We start from the raw sequence: 26,522 nt of genomic DNA on the forward strand, positions 1-26,522 counted from the left end.
TGTCTCCCGCTGCTCTCCTCAGCTACTCCCCTCAGCAGTGTCTTCAGTCATCTGTCTGTTCTGTTCCCCACTCTGTCTCTGGTGAATTTCACCCTCCTGCGCCTCTGGCCTGTACCCCAGTTCTTGTATAAATAAATAAATCTTTTAAAAAAAAGATAAAACATAGAAAGAGGAGTGATGTTTGGAACCAATTTTGTAACCATCGGAACTTCTCTTTTATAGACAGTTGACAGACCGAAGGACTGGTATAAGACAATGTTTAAGCAAATTCACATGGTGCACAAGCCTGGTAAGTATGTTCCGTTTTGTAATCAAGTCTTTGTAGGTTGAAGGATGTATTGTACACTTGTCATTTATACAGTTTTTGTTCACACAAAATGTCAAGACCTTGGCAAACTTCACAGCCTTCCCTCTTTCCTGTCAATATTCCTCCTCTTCTCCTTTTACCACCCCTCAAATCACAGACCCTGTACTCCTGCCTCACCTCTGAGGTTCTGAGAAGCTTGTTTGAGGGGATCTTGGAGGAGCACCAGGTGCGGTGGTCTTGTGCCCTTGGCCTCCGCTATTGACAATCTGTGTGGCGTTTTGTCAGCTCACTCAGACCCATTATTCCTCTGTCCACACATGACTGCTCCTTATCAAGAGTGGGCATAGGTAGATCTCACAGAGTTGAAAGGAGATCTTTTAAGCACCTACAAAAATAAATTAATGATCCAGAAGAGACAGTTGCCTGGGGAAGTAGGGCTAAGGGACAGACCTCATATGCTATGAAGAGAACCACAAAGCAAATAGGATGCAGACAAGAGAGGGCAAAGCGCAAAGTCCAGAAAAAAAAGTAACATTTGGAAATTTAAAAACAGTACTATGAACAGGGCAAAAACATTGTTTTTCTAACAAATTTCTGTTGTTTCTCCAAATTCTGCTGTCTTGTTGTGCCTTGTTATGGTGACTGAATCTGTATTACCAAAATATTTATGTTTCATTTTCTAGATGATGACACAGACATGTATAATACTCCTTATACCTATAATGCAGGTAGGATGGGTTTCCTTGCTTGCAATGACCATTGGATGCTCTGTAATGCTTGGAAGAACTTTGCGGTCACTTTTTTGTCACTCTGAGCACATGTTTTCAGGGGGATGCTTTTTCCTTTCTCCCAGCATGCATGACGAAAGGATTGAGCTTTTCTCTTGGAAATGAGAACTAACAATCTTGTATCTCCTTCATTCCCACTGTTAGTTTGCTCCCCACTTCAGGAATGTTTAACCAGAGCGAAGGACAGCTGTGAAAGTACATATTGTCATGGGGTACAAAATATGATAAAGGTCTCCTTTAATCAATAGACTGATTACAGTTGCATAAGATCTTTCAGACACTTCACACACAAAAAAAAAACCCAAGTCAAATGATGAATTCTGTGACTTGTCCATGCTTTCACTCCAAAATACCACCATTCATTGTTGGAGTTTTTAAAGTCCCTCTTTTCTGACCCAGTTGCTAATGATCATAATGGAATGACTTCAATTCTGGGCAATTCGGTGTGTTTTTGAGTGCATTGGTGTTTGGAGAGGTGGTTGCAGGCTGAGTGAGGGCCCCCTAAAAAGAACTTTCCATTATCGTTTCCTCCTATGTGTCACATCAGAGGGTCCCACGCGGGGCTGCTAACTGCCCAGCCCCAGGCTCGGAACTGTGACCCAGCGTCAGTTTTTTCTTTCTTTAGAGCAGGCTCCCCCAGACTCAGACTGCTCGCTTTCCCTTGAGCAGCTGCAGCCTCACTTAGGGGTCCCTTGCCAGCCTCTCCTCAGAACCGCATGAGCTTCTCTCCATCCCGACACCAAAAGACCAACACTTAGGCCCTTGAACTGTCAGAGATACTTTAACCTTTCTCAAAAAATAAATGTTTGGGGAGGGGAGGGAGCAAGTAGAACAAGTAAGCAAGTTGCAAGACCTCTGGTTTTCCTCACTCCTCTACATGACAGCAGGAGGCCCACTAAGGTGTTTTTAATCCTGGTGGTAGGTACCCCCAGGTCACTGCCTGTGTTTAGCTCTAAGATCAAAGTCTGTACAATTGAGGCAAGACATGAAGTGCAGTCATTGTCTCTTTTTTGTCATGTGATGTGTGTGGACCTTCAGGAGAAACAATGAGTGAAAACAGATTTAATTCAAAAAGATTGGGGTTGTGGGCAATCCAGAATTTTATAATTTTTTAGTATTGAAGTTTGTATCCATGAGTCATCGGTAAATTTGAAGAGTTGTTACGTATAACCTTGTAAAGTCCTTTAGAGAGTTTTAGCATTTAATCAGTAGACAAAGTAACTACAACTAGCCCTTTCCCCTTCTACTAATCCTGCATCAGGAGTTGAAGTCATGCACTTTCTGCCTCTTTCTTTTCCCTGTGTCACCTGTGTGTGCTACTCTCTTTCCCAGACTAAACCTTCACAGTCCACGCTAACCCCATCTATTCCATACCTTCCCTGACCAATCACCATCTTCCAAAATCCCTTAATTTCTAATATATGCTTTCCTCATTTGGTCTTGATCATATGTTGCAAATAATTTCCAATCCTAATTCTGCTTGTGTCATTTCCCCAGATGCCTGATAAGTTTAGTGAGGGTGTGTGTTTCCTTAGTTTTGCATAGCACATATACAACTTACCCAATATTTTGTTTGATTGCAATTTACATGTCAATAATCAAATGTAAGTCAGAGATATTAAAGTAATAGGACATAATTGGAAACCGTTCTGCTAAGTACTTTTAATCTTCCTCTGAAACCATAACTATGTTATTAGTTAATATTATCCAGGCGAATAATGCTGAGTACCTGTAAGCTTATTCCTACTACCAGTCTGAATTATTACTAATTCCAAAATAATTGATGAAGATTTACTGCAATCAATGCATGTGTATGGAATATATTAATAATGAATTAATATATTAATGATTAGTAAATTGATAATGGTAATAAATTTCAAAGAACAGACTATCTTTTGCATGCATCAAAAATAGGCTTATTTTGGTATAACCACTGGCTATTTATTGCGCTTTTAAAATGTTCCTTCCTTCTGTTTTGCTTTGTCATGTTGCCTCTTGATAGGCCTGTACAACTCACCCTATAGTGCTCAGTCACATCCTGCAGCGAAGACCCAGACCTACAGACCCCTGTCCAAAAGTCACTCTGACAACGGCCCAGATGTCTTTAAGGATGCCTCCTCCCCGGTCCCGCCCCCACATGTTCCTCCTCCAGTTCCTCCACTTCAACCCAGATATCGGTCTTCAACGGAAAAGTAAGGCATTTTGCCCAAAAGTTGCCTTTGTTTCCTTTAGGATAAGAATAAGTCTGCATGACAGTCAGTAGAAGAATTAGTGCTTCCCTTACCCAGAGAGAGATTCTACATAAGCTTATTGTCAGTACGTGAGCCAAATGGGCCTCCCCACCTGAGACAGGAGCAAGCACTTTCATGGTTCATATTTTGTCATGATCTAAGTTAGACTTGAAGCTGCAGGGGCACAAGCTCTACTTTTTAAGAAATAAGTTCATAGAAGAAGATAAGTTACTCAAAATAATTGACAGGGTCTCCCTTTGGTATAACAAGGCATAGACTATGTCATTAATTTTCAGATTCCTTCAATTTGAAATGTTAGATGTTAGATCTATTAATAATTAATATTTCCCCTCTGATATGCAAAAGTGTCTTTTTGAAAATAGAGAAGATTATTCATAAATCATAAATAAGGTATTTGTTAGTAAGTGTCTATCTATGATTCATAACCACTTACTTTTTTTGAGATATGTTTCATTTCCCCCAGTGAATTATTTTTATATAACCTATTTACATGAAAATTTAAAAATTACAAATATACTTTTATTGTACTAATTTTTATTAGGCTTATGACTAATGAGCCTACTTATAAAGCTCACTAATGAGGCCAAATCTAGACTAAGTACTTTCTGTATCCTATCATTTTAATTCTGAGAATAGCCCAATGAGATATATTCTATTTTAAACTCATTTTAGGGAGAAAGAAAGCTGTGGTTTAGTAACTGGCTCAACTCATCCAGCTAGTAAGTCCAAAACTCATACTAAACTACCAACTAATAAAGATATAAAATTATTCAGTATTAATACTAGTTATTAATATCTATCATACCCATCCCATAAATATCATATTTCCATTGAGAGTATCTGATGCAATAGAGGATACAAGATACCATGGAAGTAGGCACATATCACGTGTGTCATTTTAATATCAATCCCCTCATGATGAATTCTATGATTAGAAAGTATGATACTTTACAGTTGCGAAATAATTGTCTAGACACAAAGTGACATCTCTGCCATAAAAAACAAAATTAACTCCGACTTAAATATCTTATTTGTCCAATGTATTTTGTAAAAATACATCTCTTATTATTAAGAAATACGATAATGCCTTTAACATTCCCAAATGGTTTTTATAGATCTTGTCTCATGCAGTGCTCAAAACTCCTCTGTTAAATATCATCCATCAGTTTACCAGAAAACCAGAACTTGCCCCTAATTCTCATCTCTTAGAGCATTGTAATTTCTGATGTGCCAAAGAGTCATCATGTCATTCCATTGAGTCAAAATTGCCTTCATCTATTGTTAGAAAATCCTTCTTCCTCAAAAATGATCCTCTCGAAGGAAATGTTCTTTAGCCCCAGGTACCTGGAAAAGCTTTACTTTCTCAGTCCCTCCTCCACAGCCCCTTGAAAGAATTCATAGAAAGGAGCTTATGCCAACATCTCCTATGCAATGAGATAGGTGTGAGTCTGGCTTTTAAAGGAGGCACTCAGAGGCATACAGCTGTTCCGTTGGATGGCAAACGAAGTGATGCTTTCGTGCTTTTCGCAGGCCAACTATGATGCCACTTGTAAGATAAACAAGATCAAACACGGTGTTTGCATTACTCCTTGTCACTTTGGATCAAGGATACCTGGTGACAGAGGGTTGGGATAAGCTCACTTAGCTCATGGGAGCAAATCTGCCACTTAGTCCAAACACAAGCCTGCACAACTGTCATCTGTGACCCAAGGGCTTACTTACTAGCAGGTCACTGGCTGTATGATTACAAACCCCCTGTGTGAGTATTTGAGCCAACAGGAAGAGAGTCATTGTAGGGGGATAAAAATAGAGGAAAATATAATAAGAAATAAAAGAAATGGCTTTCTTTAAATCATCTACATACAATGGAACACAAATATGGTATTGTTTGCAGATTAACTTTCTAATCCTGAGAATTTCTTTTTAATCTATAGTAAAATTAACTTTGAAAACAGATAGTGATTGGTTTTATGCAGCTGCTTTGAGCATGGAGAATTATTTCAACATGGAATTTGTTGTTTATTTCTAGGCATGACTGGGATCCTCCAGACAGAAAAGTGGACACAAGAAAATTTCGTTCCGAGCCAAGGAGTATTTTTGAATATGAACCTGGGAAGTCGTCAATTCTACAGCATGAAAGACCAGTAAGCACTTGACATTAATCCAGCTCTCTAGACTTCCAAGGTTCTCAAAGAAACCTGAATTTCATATCACTTAGCAATTTTGACACAAATATAATTTATTTGGCATTATTTAGAAATCACGATTTGTTTGCATCATGATCATTTTGTATCATGATTTGTACATCTTGTCTCAGAATTGAAAATGTACTCTGTTGACATATTGCCCCTGCTAATCAAATATAGGATTCATTTGCATGTAACTATAGCTATACCTAATCATGTCCCTGGCTTCAAGTTTTTTTATAAAAGAAAAACACTCATAAAAGCAACCTTAATTACAAGTCTACATTGCTAGAGAGAAAAATCATTCATTAATCTCTCCTGTACAAATGGACCCAGGCAGTTCCAACCTTTGGTTTCCATATTGGTTTCTTATTATTTCTTTGGATTAAGGGGAAATTTTCCAGCTGCCATTTTTATAACAAGTTGTTTTTAATTGATTCTTATTAAATCTCTCTCAGGTTATCAAGCCTCAAGTTTGCTGATTGATTGTCAATCTAATGGATCAAGACTATATTTAACTTTGCAGTATTTTTTTCCAATTGCTTCTTTTAATTAGATGCAAGCAAAAATATAAACTTGAAATAACCTCTTTACAACCTCAAAATGCAATTTAACAAATAGGTTCTTTCTTGCCCTCTTTGTTTTGACTTCCTCAGTCCTGTCTGAGTGCTTGCTTTTTATTCCTAGATCAATACCCTTGGGTATCTGAAACTATAATTTTTCTGCATCTCCATCAAAACCTCTTTTGAAAGAAACAATTGAAGTCATTTGCTTTTATATTTATAACTTACTCTTGTCCTTGTCTTAAAAGAATTTTAGGTGTCAGTGAATAGAAAAAAGATAGTTTTCTTTGTTAGCTCTTTGAAAGTATTGGAATTGATCAGAAACCCCAACCTCACCACACACAAGAGTCCTTGATTTAGTTTTTGAAATCCTATATTTATGATTATGTTCTTAAGAAACAAAAACCTTATAATGATATAATCCATACATGATGTTAGTCTAAGCCTTCTTTGCCTTTCTTCAAATAACTCATATCTTTTAGAATAACAAGACTTTACTAGAAAACTGTAATGGGAAAAAAAAAGAAAGATCCTGATTTGCAGAGTCCATTGCAAACATAACCTATTTACTGGGTTATATGATTAAATACCATCATGCTTTGAAATATTAAGGATGAGAATTGAGGGGACCATGCAATGACATTATTAAGTAAAGTTGAAAATAACAAATAAATATGCAAAATAATTAGTCTTAGATTTCAAAGTAAATTACAAAACATCTGTGAGAATTTTAGTGATTATATTCTAATTATATTGGGCTGCTTTTATAGTTGTGGTGTCAGGTAACAGTATTGATTTTAGAAACTTTATCATCAGGATATTTCTGTTATTTACTTATTCAACAGAATTTATTGAGCACCAGCTACATGCCAGACATTGTATTAGCTGCTAGGGACACTATGGTAAATAAATAAGACAGTTTCTACTTCTAAGAACTTCAAGTTTAGTATGTGTTTGCTATGCAGAGTTAGACTACATATGTGTGAAATAGACAGCCCCTATGTGGTTAAAATGGAGTCACATATAAAAAATCCTCCCTTTACCCCCTCAAGAGTTCAGTCACAGGCCTTATTATTATGACTCAAATCATGTATTGTTCATGTCTTTGGGTTAAAGCTTTGAAGAGCCAAAGCTTAAAAACAGCAATAATAATAATAACAAAAACAGTTATAAATCTTTATTGAGCACTTACTATGTTCCATACCCTGTCACTAGTTATCTATGCCTTATATCATGTAACAGTCTCAACAACCCTATAAAATAGATATATGGCATTCCCTTTCTGCACATGAAGAGACTAAAATGCACATTCAGCAACTCTTCCCAGAGTCTCACAGCTGATGGGTACTGAAGCTATGAGTTGAGCCCAGACAGACACCTGCCTGGTACCTTTAATCACCATGAGATTTCCACACCACCCAGGGAAACTGAGTAGGAAATGCCTTCACTTCATAGTCAATTATTCACTTAATTTATTGGTTTGATCATTTTTTTGCAGTATGTTAGTTTGCTAACATAGTATGTTTATTTGCTAACATAATAAATGAGTGCACTTGATTGACTTTATTAGAAACTGGACCCTGAATAATTGCAAGACCAATATCCTTAACTATTGATAGATCTAAGAGGAGCAGTATTCCTGGAGATTCAGGTATGGATGGGTAACTGCAGCCAGGAAAGAGAAATGGAAAGAACTTAGAAACTTGGAAGAAAACAAATATGGGTAGTGTGAGTAGAAAGAACCAAAATTTTTCTCCTGCTGAAACAGTTTTTCTCAGAGCCAGCCTTATGCAACCATGATTTGAGTTATTTATTAAGCTACTATCGCTTTTTTTCATCAAACTTGATTTCATTCCACTTGCCTCTAAAAATCAAAGGGCTAAGTGCATAGTGGTACTGCAGACTGGTTATATATTGAAGTCATTTACATGAGATTCTGGAGTGTCTTGACCACATAAGATATAGAAGATGAAGAGCAGGCTTGCTAAATGAAACTTTGTAATGTACAATTACATCACCTTCATTTGGATTTTGCTCTATAGAAAAAGTTTTGAGCAGGAGGTATTATAAAAGAGTTGGTAAAGTTTGCCTTTATTGTGATGTGGAGACTGGATTAGAGAATTAGGGAATTCAATGAACCAGGTGGTGGTCAGTACAATTCTTTTTCCATAGAGCAAAATTCAAATGAAGGTGATGTAATTGTAAATGGATGATACTTGGGGATTTCAAGGTATTATGAACACCTTCTCCTGTCTTTTCACTCCAAGATGGTGGCTGAGCATTTCTCTGCTTTTTTCATGTTTAATTTTTGTAAGTTATGCACAGCTGCTAGATAATCCTTTGCTGCTCTTGGAATGGTTAGATGACTCGATCATCTGCCCAGCTTTCCCAAGGATCATTTTGGATTTCCATCTTCCCAACAATCTCAAAGTCCTCCGCCCTGGTAGAAATGCCACTGCCAATCCTCCCTTCTGACAGGAAATTACCCATTGCCTGATTTGCACTGACCACCACTTGGTTCATTGAATTCCCCAATTCTCCAATCCAGTCTCCACACCACAATAAAAGCAAACCAACTTAAAGCAAACCACAATAAAAGCTCTACCAACTCTTTTATAATGCCTCCTGCTCAAAACTTTTTCCATAGAGCAAAATCCAAAGCTTTTTAACATAATTTACAAAAAACCTGTGGTTTGGCTCCAGCTGATCTCTCCAGCTTCCCATCTCTTCGCCCTTCCTGCCTCACCCACTATGTTCCAGCTACACAGAGAGCTCTCAGTACCCTCCCTGCCACACCTCTGCACAGTGTCCTCTTAGCGAGGAAAGCCCTCTCCACTACCTCTCCCTTCCACGTGGAAAATCCCCTGTCACCCTCTGCCTATCTTAGTTCCCCCGGTACCAACCCAGACTCCTCAACAGTAGTATGTGCCAAAGTAGGCTGCATTTCCCCTCACCACCCTGAATTTTAGTAGCCTGTTTAGTTGTTTCTGTCCCCCAATACCCTTTAAGCTTGTTGAATTCAGGGCCCATTTCTGGTGTACCAATTGTATTCCCAGACCCTGGCACAATGCCTGGCACATAGTAGGTATTCAGTGAATACTTGTTGAATGACTAAAAGAATGAAAGAATATAAGTTTTACCCATGTGGTGATTGAAGAAACTTGATAAGATTAAATCCCTCCCTCCTCTTTTCCTTATCTATGGTATCTGTACATTTCTAGTAACAAAAGCACAATGGGTCTCCCAGCAAGCACACTGAGGGATTTGACACACCAAGGGATTTGACAACTGGTAACTGCAGTTCACTAGCTCCACGAGACCTGGTGTTCGAAGGGCTACAGAGGGCTGTACTATTGGGGTAAATGTTCATCCCTAGACCAAAAGTGCCTAAGAGTGCTTTTTAACATAAAAAATGAAAATGAATGCAAATTTTTAAGTGCATACTCATTCAATTCTAAATTTGGAAAAATATTGATTGAGTCTAATGTCTGATCTAAAGAAGTACTTTGCAATCACCAGGAATTTATCTTAAACTGACTGGACCTACAATATATCCCTTGAGATGATCCTATAAATCTCTGCTGAGATTATACTAATATTACATTCCATGTGATTGGATTTGTTTATAGATGAGTCAAGTAAAAATAAAATAAATTTATGTAAGTCACCTATTTAAGACCTTTCTATTCTTGATTAAGTAGAAAATAATATGAAGGTATTACATTTCTCTATGATAACTGAACTACTACATATTTGATAAAAGCTGGGGGAAAAAAACATTGAAAACACTGCACAGAGTTGAAATGCATCTTAAACCCTCAGTGAACTTAACCTTCTTTATCAGTGAAGATTGTCACTCAAAGCATAAGCCATAAAATTGTGGGGAATTTCATCTGATGATTTGAACCATAAAGAATTGCCCCCCGGCTAACATTATGTATAGCATTTACAATGGAATCACAACCATAAAACATAGTAGCCAATACCATTAACACTTAAATCCTTAAGATCATAAATTTTAAATAACCCGTATCTGCTGGCAATTCATTTTATTTGGAACAACCTATAGGAATTATATGCCTGCAATGAGAACATTGAGACTAATAGACTCTCTGTAACACCAAAACAGCTAAATGTTTTTAAATCATAGAAAGCACAAAAACCTTAAATATTTTCACCCTTGGCTGCCCTTATAGAAGAAATACATGTGATTTACAGTTTTAATTTTCCTTAATCACTTCTTTTGCATTAATGGCACATTAGTTTAAGCACAGGTTTGCTAGAGTTTTTTGAGAAGAAACAAAAGCAGGTTACAACAGGTTGTTGTCTTTGAGGAGCAGAGCAAAGCCTAATCATGTGTCCTAAGTCAGTTTCTGAGTGTTAACACTCACATCCAGCCCCAAGGAACTTCCCTGGCACATGTAGACAGTGTTGAATCAGTGAGAACGTAGGTGTGCATCTATATGTCTGCTGGGTGACTACCTGTGTGTGGATCACTGGCTAAGTGGCGTCTGTACCTCAGCAGTGGGTCTTGATTGCTCCATAATACACTTAATTGCTTATTGCTAAATGAATTCAATAGGAAAGAGAAAATTCCAGTTTTGTCATACTGTCTCTTAACCATGAAGGCTCTGCTGAAACAAGCATCTTTCATTATGTTCCAAACTTACAGGAAATTAGCAGTGACTATTGTTTGAGAGACATATTCCACACTAATTCCTATGGGCACAGAATCTAGATAGGTCCCTACTGTGACTTTAAATGGAATCTTTATTTTTTTTTTTTAATAATAAATTTTATTGTTGTATTCCCCATACAATTGCAATTCTGATCATCATAGTCACTTTCTTATAGTTATTCGGATTTAAGTTTTCTAGCCTGCTATGAGTCTAATTTCGCTGAGCATGAGCGCCATCCATGTTGCTGCAAATTGCATGTGTTTATCTTTTTTGAATGCTGAGTAATATTCCATGCCACATCTTCTTGATCCATATTTTTGGGCATTTGGGTTGTTTCCACTTAGCTATTGTAAATGCTGCTATAATCTTTAAATGTACGAAATCATCATTCATGGGAAACTGCCATTCTAAGGGATAGTGTGGGTGATAATTACTGCCTTTTCCATATTTACCACAGAAATATACTTCTATGAATCAGAATTGATTTATATTATATCCATTCGTTGAATATTTTCTTAAGGTGAAAATCAAAGTAAATTTGTAACTGCAGGGTAAATACACTTATTTGTTTATTAAATTTGCTGCCCTCTGCTGTTCAAATTGTTTTTTAAACAACTCTGTTGGCTCTAAGTTTCTACCCCCCTTAGCAAAACAAAACACCATACTTGAAAGCTGAGATCATAAAATTAAGAATTAATAATATTACTAAATATGAAACATTAGAGACAGCGAGATTGGAAAGAATCAAAGGTTATTGTCTTCCTGTGGAAGAAATACTAGGTTGTATACAGAACACAATTTACTAGAATATTCTCTCTAATGTCAATTATCCCGGAAATCAGCACCAGCTGAACTACCCCATGAAATAGTTAATATGCTGCAGCTATTATTTGCATGGTAACTGCGCACAACTCAATATTTTGGTAATATATAGTTTTAATTAGTATTATGCACCATTGAATCAATGTAATTTTAGTCAAGCTTTAAAATTAAACAGAAACTAGTAGATTAGCAACCAGGATATTTTATGTCTATGAATTTCACTATTACTTCTGAAATATCAACCAAATATAATGTTGGCATAATGAAGAAAAAACATATGAAGATTCCTGCAACCATCCCCATAGTAATTGTAGGATGTTGTCCATTACAGTATAACAATAAGGCAAAATACATTTTAAAAGAAAGAAAAGATCCAGTAATCTCATTGCCAGAATGCCATTGTGGTCTTCTGTTCATGTGCTTGTTTGCTTACTGTGTTGGTCCAGGCTGGCTTTTGTGATTCCACAAAAGTAATTGTACCAGCACCTGGTCATAGTCTGCTTTTAGCACTTAACATCCCATCATCAACAGTCCTCCAGGCTGCGACATGGTCTTTGTCATTAGAATTTTCACATATTTGGGAGAACTTATGCCTTTCACTTTTTGATTATGATGTCTCAAACTTTTCCATCACTGTAGCTACCCTTATGATTTCATAGACTATTGAAATAAAAAGTACATCTCTAAAAATGCTTGGATATAATTGATCATTAAATCCAAGCCATATATCAGTAACAAATCCTACTGGGAATATAGTAAGTCAGTAAAACACTTGGACAAGGCAATGTGAAAATGTTTAAATAAGGCATATGTCAAAGCACCCAATTATAAGTTGTAGAGCATTTCTTCCAGGGCTGAGATGTGGCTACTCCATAGAAATCCTTGAGCTCCTTTGAGAATTATAAGGGAATGATACGGATCTGCTTTGAAGGCAGTGAGTGTGTAATAGGCCTCCTGAAATACATCATCTCCAGCAGAGTGAATGGCTTTTAGGGAACTGGAGCTTTTGTTTTCTAGTTTAAATACTACTGTCCAACTGCACCATGTTTAATTAGTGTCATGTAATAAATTATCAAGTAATACTTCATATATAGTTCTTTAAGCATCCCTTTTTAATATAAAATCAATGGACCAAATCAATCTAGTCAGGCATGTAGTATTTGAAAGGATTAAAGATGTTCCTAGGTAAAGTAAATGCTCTGTGTCTATTTTTTCTATTACTAAACTATATTTTCTCCAACTTTTCAAATTAACATGCGTAATTTTTCTACTTTAAATACAACATTCAGAAACCACTGGAGGGAAGCAAGTCAGTTATAAATTGTTTTGTTTTGTTTTTTGCTAAATTAGCGTGCCAGCCAAACCAGGGTGGGATTTTTATCCGTCACTCTCTCCCCCCATGCTTAGCCAGACACTCCAATCCTTTCAAAGCCGTTTCTCTAGCTCTAGATACACAGGTCAGAAGCTATCTTATAAAATGTGATGATTCTTCACTTTCTGAGTGGGTCCTCTCTTCAGTAATCCAGACCATTCCAAAGTTATTGGGGAGTTTTAACTTTTCGAGCTGTCCCTCCTGTCTCCCCTAAGGTGGGCCACAAAGCACTGGCAGCTGGTGGCTACTGGCTCCCTCTAGAACCTCTATCTGATAAATCATTTTTTTTTGTTTTTGTTTTTTTGGTGGGACCCTCACCGGTGGCCGGGGATCGAACCTGCGCTGCAGAGGCTGCGGGCAGCCTCGCAACCCAGCGCTCAACCGCTGCGCCACCAGGGGAGGCCCTGATAAATCAGTTTTTCCTTCCCCCTGTCTTACAGCCCCCTCTCCCACCAACTCCAACACCTGTTCCACGGGAACCTGGCCGGAAAACTTTTCCTACCTCACCCTGTGGAGAAGTAACTGGTAGCCCCTCCCCTCCGCCCCGGAGCAGCATCCCCACACCAAGCCCTGGCACCCCGGCTCTCTCTCCCATCTGGGTGAGCTCCTTCCTGCTTTAACGTTTGTGTTGCCTTTGGGGAAGGTCAGGTGTAGCCTTGTTCTCCAGAGCTCAGAAGATAGTCACGGGCTGCTACTCAGGTCCCCTCCCCACGTTGCTGCCCTGGCTCAGTCCTTTCTCACCGAGAGCCCAGATTCTTTTATCTTTTTAAAGATTTAGTTAGTTAGTTAGCTAGTTAGTTACAGCGTATAAGAAATGGGCCAGGGTGGTCCCCAGATTCTTCATATCAATAGGCCCTTAACAGCCTCCCAGCACCCCTTACTTACCCTTCCCCACCTTTTACCTCCTCCCACCTCATCCCACCCCAGGCTCTCATCGGCCCACATCTGAGCCTGTAGATGGCAGCCTGCAGACTTACCAGGCTAAGGCCAGTGAGGGCAGCCACCACGGAGTGACTCACCTGGAAGAGCTACCTGGTCACTGAGTTGCTATAGTTTATACATCAAGCTGAGGAGAAAACTAAAAATGATGAACTGAGGAACTACAGTCATGTGTCACTTCACGACGTGTCCACCAAGGGGGGGGACCTGCATGTGCGACGTGGCCTGATAGGCTCTATCCTGTCGCCTCCGTCATGTCGCCTCTGTCATGTCATCATAGGCCACACTATCTAGGTTGGTGTAACTACACTCATGACCTTCACACAATGACAAAATGACCTAACAATGTATTTCTCAAGGCATCTCCGTCGTCAAGTGACATGTGACTGTAACTCGGGGGCTAATTGATGCCATTGAAGCTCATCTTCATATCCTAATTTGACTCATTTTACTTTACTTCCTGTGTTCTCTCCTGCTGAGATTTGTTGGATGAGAGTTGATGCATGTTTGCGTGTGAATGCGCGTATGTGTTTTTCATACCACGCAGCGTTTCCCTCACTTAGCTCAGTGTGCCTTTTCCTTCCCTTTTCCTTCACATCTGCTCCAGACTGATCGCATAAATCCAGATGACATAGATTTAGAAAATGAGCCCTGGTATAAATTCTTTTCAGAACTGGAGTTTGGACGCCCGGTAAGTGAGGCTAGACTATTAATATAAGAAAATTAGGGGAATGTTGTTTGATTTATAAGACATATCATTATCAGAAGAGATAGGTGTCATTTAGAGAATACAAGCTATCTACACCAATTTAGGACAATTTACCCACATTCACATCTGTACCAAATACTTAATGTACTCGTATTTCCTGTGTAGTTTTTTTTCTACCACTAAATCATGCATTAGGATTATTTCATATCCAATTAATTGCAAATTTAAAATGTTGGAGTAGTTTCTGTCCTAGAATATTCAGGCAATTATTTCAAATTGATAGAAGATTTGTATTTGTTTACAGTCCTTTTTGTATAGTTCAATCAGAAGAACACTATGACTTTAAAATAATAATTCTAGTATTATTGCTCCCACCTGCTAAGGAGCTCCAAGCACATGGAGAATATATTCACAATTTTCCCAAGATAGTAATTGGCATCATCAGAAGTTAAACAAACTCTGGACAGTTCCACTTTAATATACTGCCAGATATTCCCGCTATAAAAGATCTCATCTATTGTTAAGGATATGAGGAAAAGAGAAAATAAGGAAACTGACCTTGGTTTCTACTCCTGCTAGTGAAGCCACTGTGACATCTCTTATCTGCAGACCCCCCTCTCGGATAGACTTCGTGAGTTTTACTTAGTCTGGGAGAGAATCAACCCAACCCTCAAATAACAATTTCCTTTATTTACTCAAGTTCTATTATTAGTTTTATCAACCAACAGGAGTACATTTGATGTGAACCAGTTGCATATTTTTATACTCCTCTCTCTAGTGTTTCTAAATTTTAAACTTAAACTGCACGGCTTTATTAAAGATCAGAGAATATAATCTTTGATTTGCCATAGTATATACTGATTTATATATTCACATACTGACTATATGTGTTGTAAACTAGGGGGTTATGGTAGTTCCCTTTGTCCATTAAAATGCAAAGGTGACTTGGTTTGATTCATTATCCTATTGAACTAGATCAAAAGTGACTGTAAATGGATATAAACCATAGAATTTTTCCTAGAACTTCTATGCCCTAGAGGAGGAATATTTTCTCTAATTTGGACCAAAGTATTCACATAACTGTAATTATTTGTGAGGAAAAAAAAATCTCTAGCTGTATTTTATATATATAATATATATATAATGTATTGTTGATTAGACAGTTGACAGGGTCAACACCAATTTTTATTCTGAGCCAAAGTTCTCAGCATTTTCTATAATCATTCTCAGCCACACATGGAAACTCACCAGCATGCTGTCCACTTGCTCCTGTAATGTTTCTTTAATGTACCTTGCATTCCTCTGTGGCCAGAGACTAGGAGTGCTAATTTCAATTTGATGAAATGATTTTATAAATATACTAATCCAATCACTAGTAATTTTGCCCAGTGCTTAAGAATATTTACAAACATTGCACTCTTCCTCCTAGTCTACCCCCATTTTGCTTCATTCATGTCACTCTTTATGTGTATCTGATGCTGTCAGCACTCAGTTTCTAACTGTGTCACCTTTTCCACATGTTCATTCCTTGCTGCCATTGATTCTTCTCCATTCCATCTCTACACTTCTGCTTGTGTGGTGCACCTACATCCAGCCTCCTAAAAAGGCTCTGGACTATGTTCAAGATCATTCTCCTGGTGTTTCCAATGAGGTAAAAACAAATTACTCTCTTTTTCAGATTTCTCTCTTAGGAGCTGTTACTATGATTCTGAAGATATGTGTATTAAACTCACTGTAGTAGCTAAGCTGTTTTTGAGCATCTCTCTTTTTATCATTATTGTATCCAGGATCATTGCTTGAACATCAATTATACCAAAGTCATTGGCTCTTCTGAAATGTTGGTGAAGTATTAGTCCAACCATAACTTTAAGTAAAACATGTTCAGTGCAATTCTGGTATTCAGCTGTGTAATCATCAAAAAAGTCCAAAGTAGAAGTCTTTGTGCATATATTATCCACCTGTTTTGATTAGAATAAGCAAAATACCACTAGAAAGCTTCTCAGAGCCATTTTATCATCATGCTTGGAAGGGCAGGATGACAGTTTCGATTCTTAGATAATTAGATGTTTATGCCCTACCTATTCATAAAATTTAGTTTAATTCTTTCATTTTCCTAAATGCAGTTTGTGAATTTTATCATCAGGTAAAATCAAGAAGAGGGCTGACAATTAACTGGCACACATGTCACAACATCCCAGTTCCACACCCTTGAACAGGCAAAAGTAACTCTTCCCCATGCTATAATCCGGGCTACTACTAAAACAGGTTTTCCCTGATGTAGGCAATGAAATATATTTGCCATCTCTACTTAAGAATGTTCATTATAATATATTCTAGGGAAAAAAAATAATGTCAGACAATGTAAACTTTTGTGGTATTAGTCAAAGATAACATGAGACAAGGGAGAAAAAATCCAGAACCCAAAGATTTTTACCATGTTCTCAGCAAAGAAAAAGCAAATTGTCTTAGAAAGCAGATTTAGGACTTACTAGAAGATACAAGCAAAGTGACACTTTTACTAAATATCTTGTTATAAAATCTTCCCTGTGGGAATTCCTAGAAGCAGCTAAGATGAGATAAAGTGAATAAACTTCTTTTTTCACAGTAGTTTTTATGTGGTCCTAAGTAAATACAAAGTGCTAAATATCTTCTTTTCATTGAAAAGTCTTAAACATGTGCAACGGAAAGTAGACCTAACAGGATGCGTATGCTGCAAGTGGTACTACTGACACATGGTGGCAACAACAGGAATTACAGGTAGAATCTCAGGAGGAAGTATCCATTGCAATTCCAAACAATTTCCCCTAAGGTATGCTGCAGAGTGTATGTTAAAACAGAGAAATAAAGGTTTACCAAAAAAATTCAAGCATGTATGTTATATTAAAATCAAAACAAAGTCATTAAAACATTCTGGGTTATTGTATTCAGTCACTTCTAAAAATTTATATTTTGTGGGCAGGCATATAATCTTAAGAAAACCGAATACAACAAGTAAGCCTATTCTGTATGTTATGTTAGCTTCATACCTGAAGAAAGGGTATCATTTCAACATATAAACAACCCAATAATTTACATTGGCATTCAATTTGGTCAGATATTTTTCTGTTCTATTTTGGTCCATTGTTGCTAGGATGTTTTCAATGTTACTGATTATCTGAAATTAGAGATCACCATGTTCAAACCACTCATTTTTTTATTCAAGAAAGGAGAATCCAACAATTTTAAGAAATATGTCCAAAACACATGGTAAGATGGTGGCAAATTAAAAAATAAAGCAGTTCTCTTCACTTCAGTGTTATTTTCTTTATCCATACATCTTAGATCTTTTAAGAGACTTATTTAGAGCTGAAACAAACCATTTGCTTAATACCATTCTTTGCAAACTATAGATTTATGTGAAATGGGTGCCTATGATTAATACTATACAATAATTTTAATGCATATAAACAATAGAAACTTAACTTGATACATTCTTTAATACTGTGGTGATGGCAAAAATATCACATAAAAAGCACTTTGTTGGTGGCTGATATGATTTGCCATAATGCATAAGATTGAGAGGGAGTGTTGTGTGATTCTAATGGCATATTCAGAAGACTATAATTAATGTCATCATTTTTCAAAGTAAAAAATATTATGTCCGGTTAAATGACTCTGTCATTAATAACCTTATGTTAAACATTTCTGTTCAAATTTATAATTAGACATTAGCCACTCTTTATGAAGTGCCTAGTATATGCACCAAATAAATATTTTTAAACCATAAATATAACTGAGAAACTGGTATTAATAAGGATCAATTAAGGACCTTTAAGCAGTTTAATCAAGCAATCACATGGCAGAAAGTGTGATTCAATGCCTATGCTCTCTTAAAATGACCTTCTTTTTTAGGGAAATTAAAATGATGGTAATAGTTAAATACTCAGTAAATCACAGTAGGGAAAATAGCTTACCTTTTTCTAGAGACAATTTCCATTTCAGGATGAGTACTAATCATATAATTATCATACATATTTTTCTCTTACTCATCCTTCTAGACTTGTTACTATGTCCTTATAATTTAATATTGATCTTCACCTTTGACAACACATAAAATCACAAGCCTAGTTTCACTTTATTTTGGATTATGGAGACTAGTACCAGAGAAATAATTGTAGTGTCAGCATAATTCCAAAATATAATTCAGGTATCAATATAGAGACTTCACTTCTTACACTGTATAGTATTTCATACTACATATTGCTTAGGTTTATCACAAGCTGGCAGTTCAAATTTTCTGATAACTCCAGGGCTGTCTTAAGAGTGTTTTGAAATGGAGAATTTTTGCTGTTCCATGTGATTTGTCCTTGGGTGTCCCACGAAGATGTGACCCGCACAGATGTCAGTGCTTTGAGGCTTTTTGCTGTTGCTCATTTATAAACACATAAAATTAGTATTTCTAAATTGCAAGTAGTTATCAGGTTTTATTTATTTACTTTCTGATTTTCAGATTCATAGACAGATTTTTTTTCTAATTTTACATTCATTGAGAACTTAGGAATTTAAATATTTTCAAGAAACTAAAAATATTAGAATATCCTTTTTTATGTTTTTTGTTGTTGTTGTCTAAAGGGGGGTATCCCTTTGCAGAAATATATTTTGGGGCATAATTCCATTCTCACTCAGTAAGACAGAATTATGTGAAAATAATAGTTCATAGAAGCAATTTAAAGTCAGGCATAAGGGGCCTTGTCAGTCTGATTGACATGAAGAATCTCAAAATTATATACTAATGGTTTCATTAGTTAGTTGCTAGTAATTTACAAATAGAAAACAGAGTTATAGAAATAGTGTTTAAAGTATGATTTAATCTCTACAAAATAAGTTTTTGATATTCTGGTCAATATATTTCTGTGTGATAGCAACTTAAAATTTGTCAAATCTTGCCTTCTAGATAACATTTTTAAACTTTTATACAGTAGGACATTTTCAGATTAGAATTTCAGTTCTTCATTATTGCAAAACTTATTTGAGATAGAGACCTGAGCATCAACTATGACTAAAGCCAAAACATACATATATGTACTTGGTATTTATCTCCCTACACACGCTAGACTTCACATTTCATTACTTTCGCCTTGCTCTGTCACCTTATGTATTCAAGAGCCCAACACTGATTCTCCCTTGCTTTTTAAATAGTTCAGCAATTATTTTATTTGGTGGTCATGGAAAGTGAAAAAATCATATCTAACATTTTGGCTTCAGACTGCTTTCATTGTACAGTTCAGAATGGAGTATAAAAATGGTGTGTATAATAAGCACTTGGGATTATTATTCAATTTGTATTATCTATTTTCATTGTTCCTATAGCTATGGATAGCTGAGAGTTGATTTTCTGATGAAAATATTAAATGTACTTTTTTTAAAGTTTATTTTTTGGTACATTAGAACATTTAGTTTAAACTAACTCTGAACTTAACTGTTAATTTAAAAGATATAAATCTATATCTTTACACTGACTTAAGTACCAGGCAGTTTAATTTCAAACCAAATTCTATAGTTTTTTACTAAATGACATGTTTATGTTGACTGATGAAAGGTATCTCAAGTTCTGCAACACACCAAAAAAAATATTTAAAAGGTTTATGTTTTATTAGGTTTGAGTAATGACTACAAATATATTTAAAACATCAAACCATCCCTTTATGTGGAAATTTCTTTTTATAGTCAAATTCCAACATGCAGAAGGGGCATTGATTTTTCTTTTCCCCATGGGCAACTTCAGTGACACAGAGAAACAATGTGCTGTATATCAGAAGAGAAAGTCAATTCAAGGAAAGTAGAAACCTGGTTACAGGATTACTCTTGGAAAAAAAGACATTTTCCATGATCATAATAAATGATATTTTTAACCTCAATTTTTATCATATTCTTTTTAGGATACCTATTTTAATGTCCACAGACAAATGAAATTTTGCAATGGTAAAAATTCTCATGGAACTCTTATTCTGTCTTAACAGGCCTCCTTGTATCAATCCTCTATAGACAGAAGCTTGGAAAGGCCAACTAGGTAAGGATCTCATGTTTTACAAACAAAATATTTTATACTGGTGGTTGCTTTTTCAATGGTAACACTAATTAGTAAAGCAATAATGAAGATTAGATTATCACTTATTTTCAAGCACGTACTTGATCTGAAGTTACTTTTCTCTTGTTTCAGCATCACTTTATAGGATCATATTCAAGAATGTATACAAGTTAAGTGAAATTATTCTGCATTTCTTTACAGACTAAAAATATTTTTCCCTCTCCATCTTCTCTAGCCTTTCTAATTCTCTAGATGGGGATTATAAACATCTAATTTTAAATATTTTAGATAGTACATATGATAATATCGAAATAAATTATAAAAAATTTATAAATTTTTTTATTATACTCTGACCAAACAAATTAAAAATACTGTTATTAACAATAAATGAGGAGCCTCCCTGGTGGCACACGGGGTTAAGACACAACCTATGAAGCTATCTGCAGCCACTGCAGGATGAATTCGATCCCCAGCCAGGCAGCTAACATACATGGCGCAGCAGACCTCTCCTGTCTCACCCGCTGCTCCCCTCAGCAGTGTATTTCAGTCATTCTGCCTGTCCTGCTCCCCACTCCACCTCTGGTGAATCCTCTCACCTCCCATGCCTCTGACCTGTACCCCAGTTCATGTATGTATAAATAATAAATAAATCTTTAAAAAAAAACAGGTATTCAAAGTACATAAACATGCTCAGTCCTTAAGATAAGCATACTCATGACTTACATCCTCTTCTCCCAATTTTGCCTCTGAGTAATGGAAACTTAGGCTCCATAACTTCAAAGTTACACAGTTCACAAAGAGCAGTGACCCAGTAAAACCAAGCCAAAATAACTTGTAACCAGCCAGTATTCCTAACTTCCATAAGAATCAGCCAGGTTGAGTTCTGTTCCTAGGCTTTAAATATCACACTTAAGGGCCTCCCTGGAGGCGCAGCAGTTGAGCGCTGGGTTGCGAAGCTGCCCACAGCCTCTGCAGCGCCTGTTCATTTCACAGCCACTGGGCGAGGGTCCCACAAGGTGCGCAGATCTCTCCTGCCATGCCCGCTGCTCCCCTCAGCAGTGTATTTCATCTGTCTGCCTGTTCTGTTCCCAGCTCTGGCTCTGGTGAATTCTCTCACCTTCCCGTGCTTCTGACTGTACCCAGTGCTTATATAAATAAATAAATAAATAAATAAATAAATAAATAAATAAATAAATAAATAAATAAATAAATAAATAGATAGATAAATCTTTTAATAAATAAATATCACACTTAAAAATATTGCAGAAATTCAGGTGCACTTCCACAGCAATTGAATGATGCAAACTCCAAATCACATCATGCCATCAACAATAAACACTGTCTTTCTGTAGATTTGCTTTTCCATAGATTTCTATCAACATAGTGACAGACTTTGAAAATTGGGCCATTTTAAAATTGAGTTCATGAGTGCCATCCAATGGCATATTATCACTAAGAAAGGAGCGCCTCCCACCCCTATTTTAACATTAATAGCAAATACATCTATATATGCACTGAAGTGTTGGAATTTTAAAGTATCAACCTAACCTGAGGATTGCAGTAGAGACACACAGTCCCCACGACTGGCAAGATAGTGGAGCAAAAGGGGAAAACATGGCCTCCCCTTTATAAGACAATTCGGAGTCCTCGCTCCACCTCCATGTTTGCAAAGCATTTGTAAAGCAGTGGTAATTGTGCACATACCACATAGATATGCTCTGCAGTCTACAAGAGACGATAGCGTCAGTAAGCAACTAGCACACTGCCGGCTCACAGAGCTGGTGCTGCAGCGCTTGTTGATGTGCATGTATCTAATAACTTGACAGCATGTGTGGCATATGTCTTTGTTGACCAGTGTTTGTCTTTCAAGAGACAATACTCAAGCAAGCCAGAACTGTGATAAAAACTCCCTGCCATTATACTCTCGACCATTTTGTACAATTGGAAAGGAATCTTTTTGCTGACCTGATTATTATTAGTTTATTATTTAAATAGAAAATGTTGGAATTCCCATGTCAGCTTTTAAAATTAAGATTGCTAAGAAAAGTCATAGGGAAATTTGCCCCACCATGTATTTTCCTTGAATTCAATCCTTTCCTCCATCTTGGCTCATCCCCCTCCCCCTTGGGATGTATTTATTCATGTTGTCAGAATTCTTCTTTATAGAGAAACATTAATGACATAAATCATAACACCGAACTGTCAGTCACAGCATGTTACACTAATAGAAATTTCACTTTAAAAGATGGTGTTAAGCTTATGTTACACAAATCTGCACATGAGTAACTACTAGCGGCTTTATTTAACCAAGAGAACCTTCAATAACTGAGTAGAATGGGCTAAGCTGTAGTATAATCCATAAAATGAAATATTGTTCAGCAATAAAAAGAAATAAACTATCAATTCATAAATAAGATGTGAAGGAAACTTAAAAGCGTAATGTTAAGAAACCAGTCTGAAAAGATTATGCACTCAATGATCCCAACTATAGGATATTCTAGAAAAAGTGAAACTAGAGACAGTAAAATATCAGTGGTTGCCTGATATTCCTGGGGATAGAAGGATGAAAACGTAGAACCCGGGGGGTTTTAAGGCAGTAAAACTCTTCTATATGATATAGTAGTGATGGGCACCTGTCATTATACATTTGTTTAAACTCAAGATATTCAACAGAAAATATTAAACTCAATCTAAACTGTGGGTTTTAATTACTTTTAATAACATGGTATCAATACTGTTCATCAACTGTAGCAAATACACCACTAGAAGATGTCCATAAAAAGGGAGCTGCAGGTAAGGATGGGGGAAAAAGAGTAGATGGGATCCTCTGTACTTTCAGATCAATTTTTCTGTATACCCCAAATGACTCTAAAAATTATTAATTTCTAAAGTATTTATAAAGAAATAATCTTCATATCAAAGAATGAATTCCTATAAATGCAGTTCAGGACATGGAGGATAAGAGTTATACCTCTGACAGATATAATGCATAATGCAATAGTCCTCAGATATTTAAAAAAATAAAATTTTGCCATTTGTGAAACTTGGATATACCTAGTGGGTAATTATGTTAAGTGAAATAAGCCAGACAGAAAAAAACAGATACTATAAAGAAACAAACAAGTGAACAAATAAAACAAAATAAAAGCAAACTCCTGGACTATGAGAACAAAATGGTGATTGCTGATGGCCATCATAAGGTAGTATACACAGATGTCGAATTCTAATGCTGACACCTGAAACCAATGGAAAGTTTTCAACCAGTATTACTTCAATAAAAAAAAAAAAAATGAAGAGGTGCATCACTGGCACACTGCAACAGTCTTTCCAGTTCACATGGAACCTCTGCTAATACCGGTCAAACTTACATTTTGTACCTTCTTCCAGCTCTGCAAGCATGGCCAGTGACTTTAGGAAAAGGAGGAAGAGCGAGCCAGCAGTGGGGCAGCCCAGGGGCCTGGGGGATCAGAGTGCAAGCAGGACCAGCCCAGGTCGAGCAGACCTCCCGGGATCAAGCGCTACCCTGACCAAGTCTTTCATTGGGTCTTCTCCTTCTTCCCCCTCAAGAGCAAAAGGTGAGCTGAAAAAAAAAGTGAGCTGAAATGTAAACAGTTTTCAAATAGCACTTTTAGCCTAGAGTTATCGCTCTCCCAAGACAGCATCTGAATACAGTGACTTCAACAAAATAGAGTTTCAGAAAGGTGACGTTCTTGCTTTCAGAAAGGTAGCTTTCCTATCTAGACTAGTAATCAGGTGGTGAACCATTTGGGTGGTGTAAAGGACTCTGTCATCATTAATACTTTTTCCCCTGAAATATATTATCTGTGATTTTTCAACAAATTTAAAGTATCAAAAAGTTTATTGTTAGGCTATTACAAGACCACATTTGCAAACATTTACATATCATCAAAATTCTGTAATGTTACTATAATACAACTAGCAAAATTAATCACGTTTATAGACTAGAAGACAAAAGGGAAACTGTAGAATAAAAAGTATATGCATTTCATATACTTTATAATTTTATAATTATGGTTTGAAGCCAATTCATTCTTCCTGTCATGGAAACCAATTCATTCTTCCTGTCATGTTATGGACTGATCACATGTTACAGGCAGCACATGGGTATTTACTGTATTTGTGCATATTACCAAATTACAGTGTAACTGATTAAAGAAATGACTTTAATAGTAATAATAATCATAATTCTATTCATTTATGCCAACAGATATCTTAAGATAACAAATAGCGCAAGAAGTGCCATTGATTCATTGTGCTAGAATGCCAACTGAAAGTTTAGAAGATTCTGATCAAATTAGATACTTTTTTTAGCCTAGGGAGTGTTAAGTCAACTTCCTTTCTCAAATACTATATCTCTCACTAATATGCTTGCCTATTTTTGAAGAATTGGGAGGGATTGTAAGGCAGGAGATATTTTCCTCCACTGTTTATTTCCAAGAAGGAAATATCCAATTAGATGTCATTTGACCTCTCATTTATTAGTTAACTCAGCAAGCCAAAATAAAAGAATAGTTTCCCATATATTTCAAATTGAAGTTAACTTTAGCTCTCTGTTATCAAATTGCAAATGATTATTTTTTAAAGAACCTCCCCAGGAAGAGTTCTAATGACGTTCTAATGAACGTTTTGCATTATAGCATTATGAAAACAATTTGCATTATCCTTATGAAAACAATTGACCTATTAAGAGGTTGAAGATAGAGCAGTTTAAGAAGCAAGACATTTTCTTCTTGAAAAAAATAAATAGTGCCTTCCTGGTGGTTCAAGGGGTTAAGCACAGCACTGTGAAGCTATCTACAGCCTCTGAAGCATGAGTTTGATCCCCAGCCAGGTAGCTACTCACAAGGCACAGCAGACCTCTCCTGGCTGACCGACTGCTCCCCTCAGCAGTGTATTTCAATCCGTCTGTCTATTCTGTTCCCCACACTCTATCTGGTGACTCCTCTCATCCCCCTGCACCTATAGCCTATACCCCAGTTCTTATATGCATAAATAAATACTCTTTTTTCTTAAAAAAAAAGAAAAGAAAAGAAAAGCTGAGAATAATAGGGCCTCCCTAGTGGTGCAGGAGTTAAAGTCTCAGCACTATCAAGCTATCACCAGCCACTGCGACATGAGTTCCATCCCCATTCTGGGGCTAACCCACATGGTACAACAAAGCTCTCCTGTCTCGCCCACTGCTCCCCTCAGTAGATCTGCCTGTTCTGCTCCCCACTCTGTCTCTGGTGAATCCTCTCACCCCCTTCACCTCTGGCCTACACCCAGTTCTTGTATGCATAAATAAATGAATCTTTTTAAAAAGAAGAAGAAGAAGAAGAGTAGTTCACAGCATCTTGATTTTTCTATTTTGGAAAGTTCTTTGTCTTATAGTTTTTTCCTATATGACAAATACACATGAAACATTACATGATATCACTATGGGAACGTTAATCAGATATAAATGTATGAACTACTCTTTGTTACAAATCCTGAGACTGTTTAGTTAATTTAGATCTATAATATGTTGGGCATTAATTGTTAAACTCTTAAATTGACAGGTAGTGCCATTCATTTAAAAGATATTATGTTTTTGGAATACCGTTTTTACAGAAAGATATATGAATTTTGCTTAGATATAAGCATACTGGCTACACCTTTATATTACTATACATACATGGTTTACTTTATATACATGGTTTTGTTAACTCTAATATCTTCAAAGCTGCATTTATTGAAAAAAGTATTGCCTTGCTTTAAAATTAGATTTTTCTCTCTAAAGTTGAATCTACACATGTAAAAACCAGTGTCTAGATTCAGTCACACTAACTGCTTTTTCTT

The 26,522-nt window shown here is 36.5% G+C and overlaps 1 protein-coding gene across 1 annotated transcript in view; it reads left to right on the top strand.

Moving 5' to 3' along the window:
• SORBS2 (sorbin and SH3 domain containing 2) overlaps positions 1-26,522 on the top strand; it is a 143,745-nt gene that overhangs the window by 83,608 nt on the left and 33,615 nt on the right. Inside the window, exons 9-17 of the mRNA XM_054701028.1 lie at positions 223-289; positions 991-1,035; positions 3,098-3,287; positions 5,377-5,491; positions 13,410-13,568; positions 14,516-14,599; positions 16,212-16,268; positions 20,617-20,666; positions 24,072-24,259. Of these exons, the coding sequence (XP_054557003.1) occupies positions 223-289; positions 991-1,035; positions 3,098-3,287; positions 5,377-5,491; positions 13,410-13,568; positions 14,516-14,599; positions 16,212-16,268; positions 20,617-20,666; positions 24,072-24,259 (955 nt within the window). The remainder of the gene's footprint in view (positions 1-222; positions 290-990; positions 1,036-3,097; positions 3,288-5,376; positions 5,492-13,409; positions 13,569-14,515; positions 14,600-16,211; positions 16,269-20,616; positions 20,667-24,071; positions 24,260-26,522) is intronic.

This window comes from Talpa occidentalis, unplaced genomic scaffold (assembly GCF_014898055.3).
Source record: "Talpa occidentalis isolate TD23 unplaced genomic scaffold, MPIMG_talOcc4v2.1 talOcc4.4, whole genome shotgun sequence".
Taxonomy (NCBI): Eukaryota; Metazoa; Chordata; class Mammalia; order Eulipotyphla; family Talpidae; genus Talpa; species Talpa occidentalis.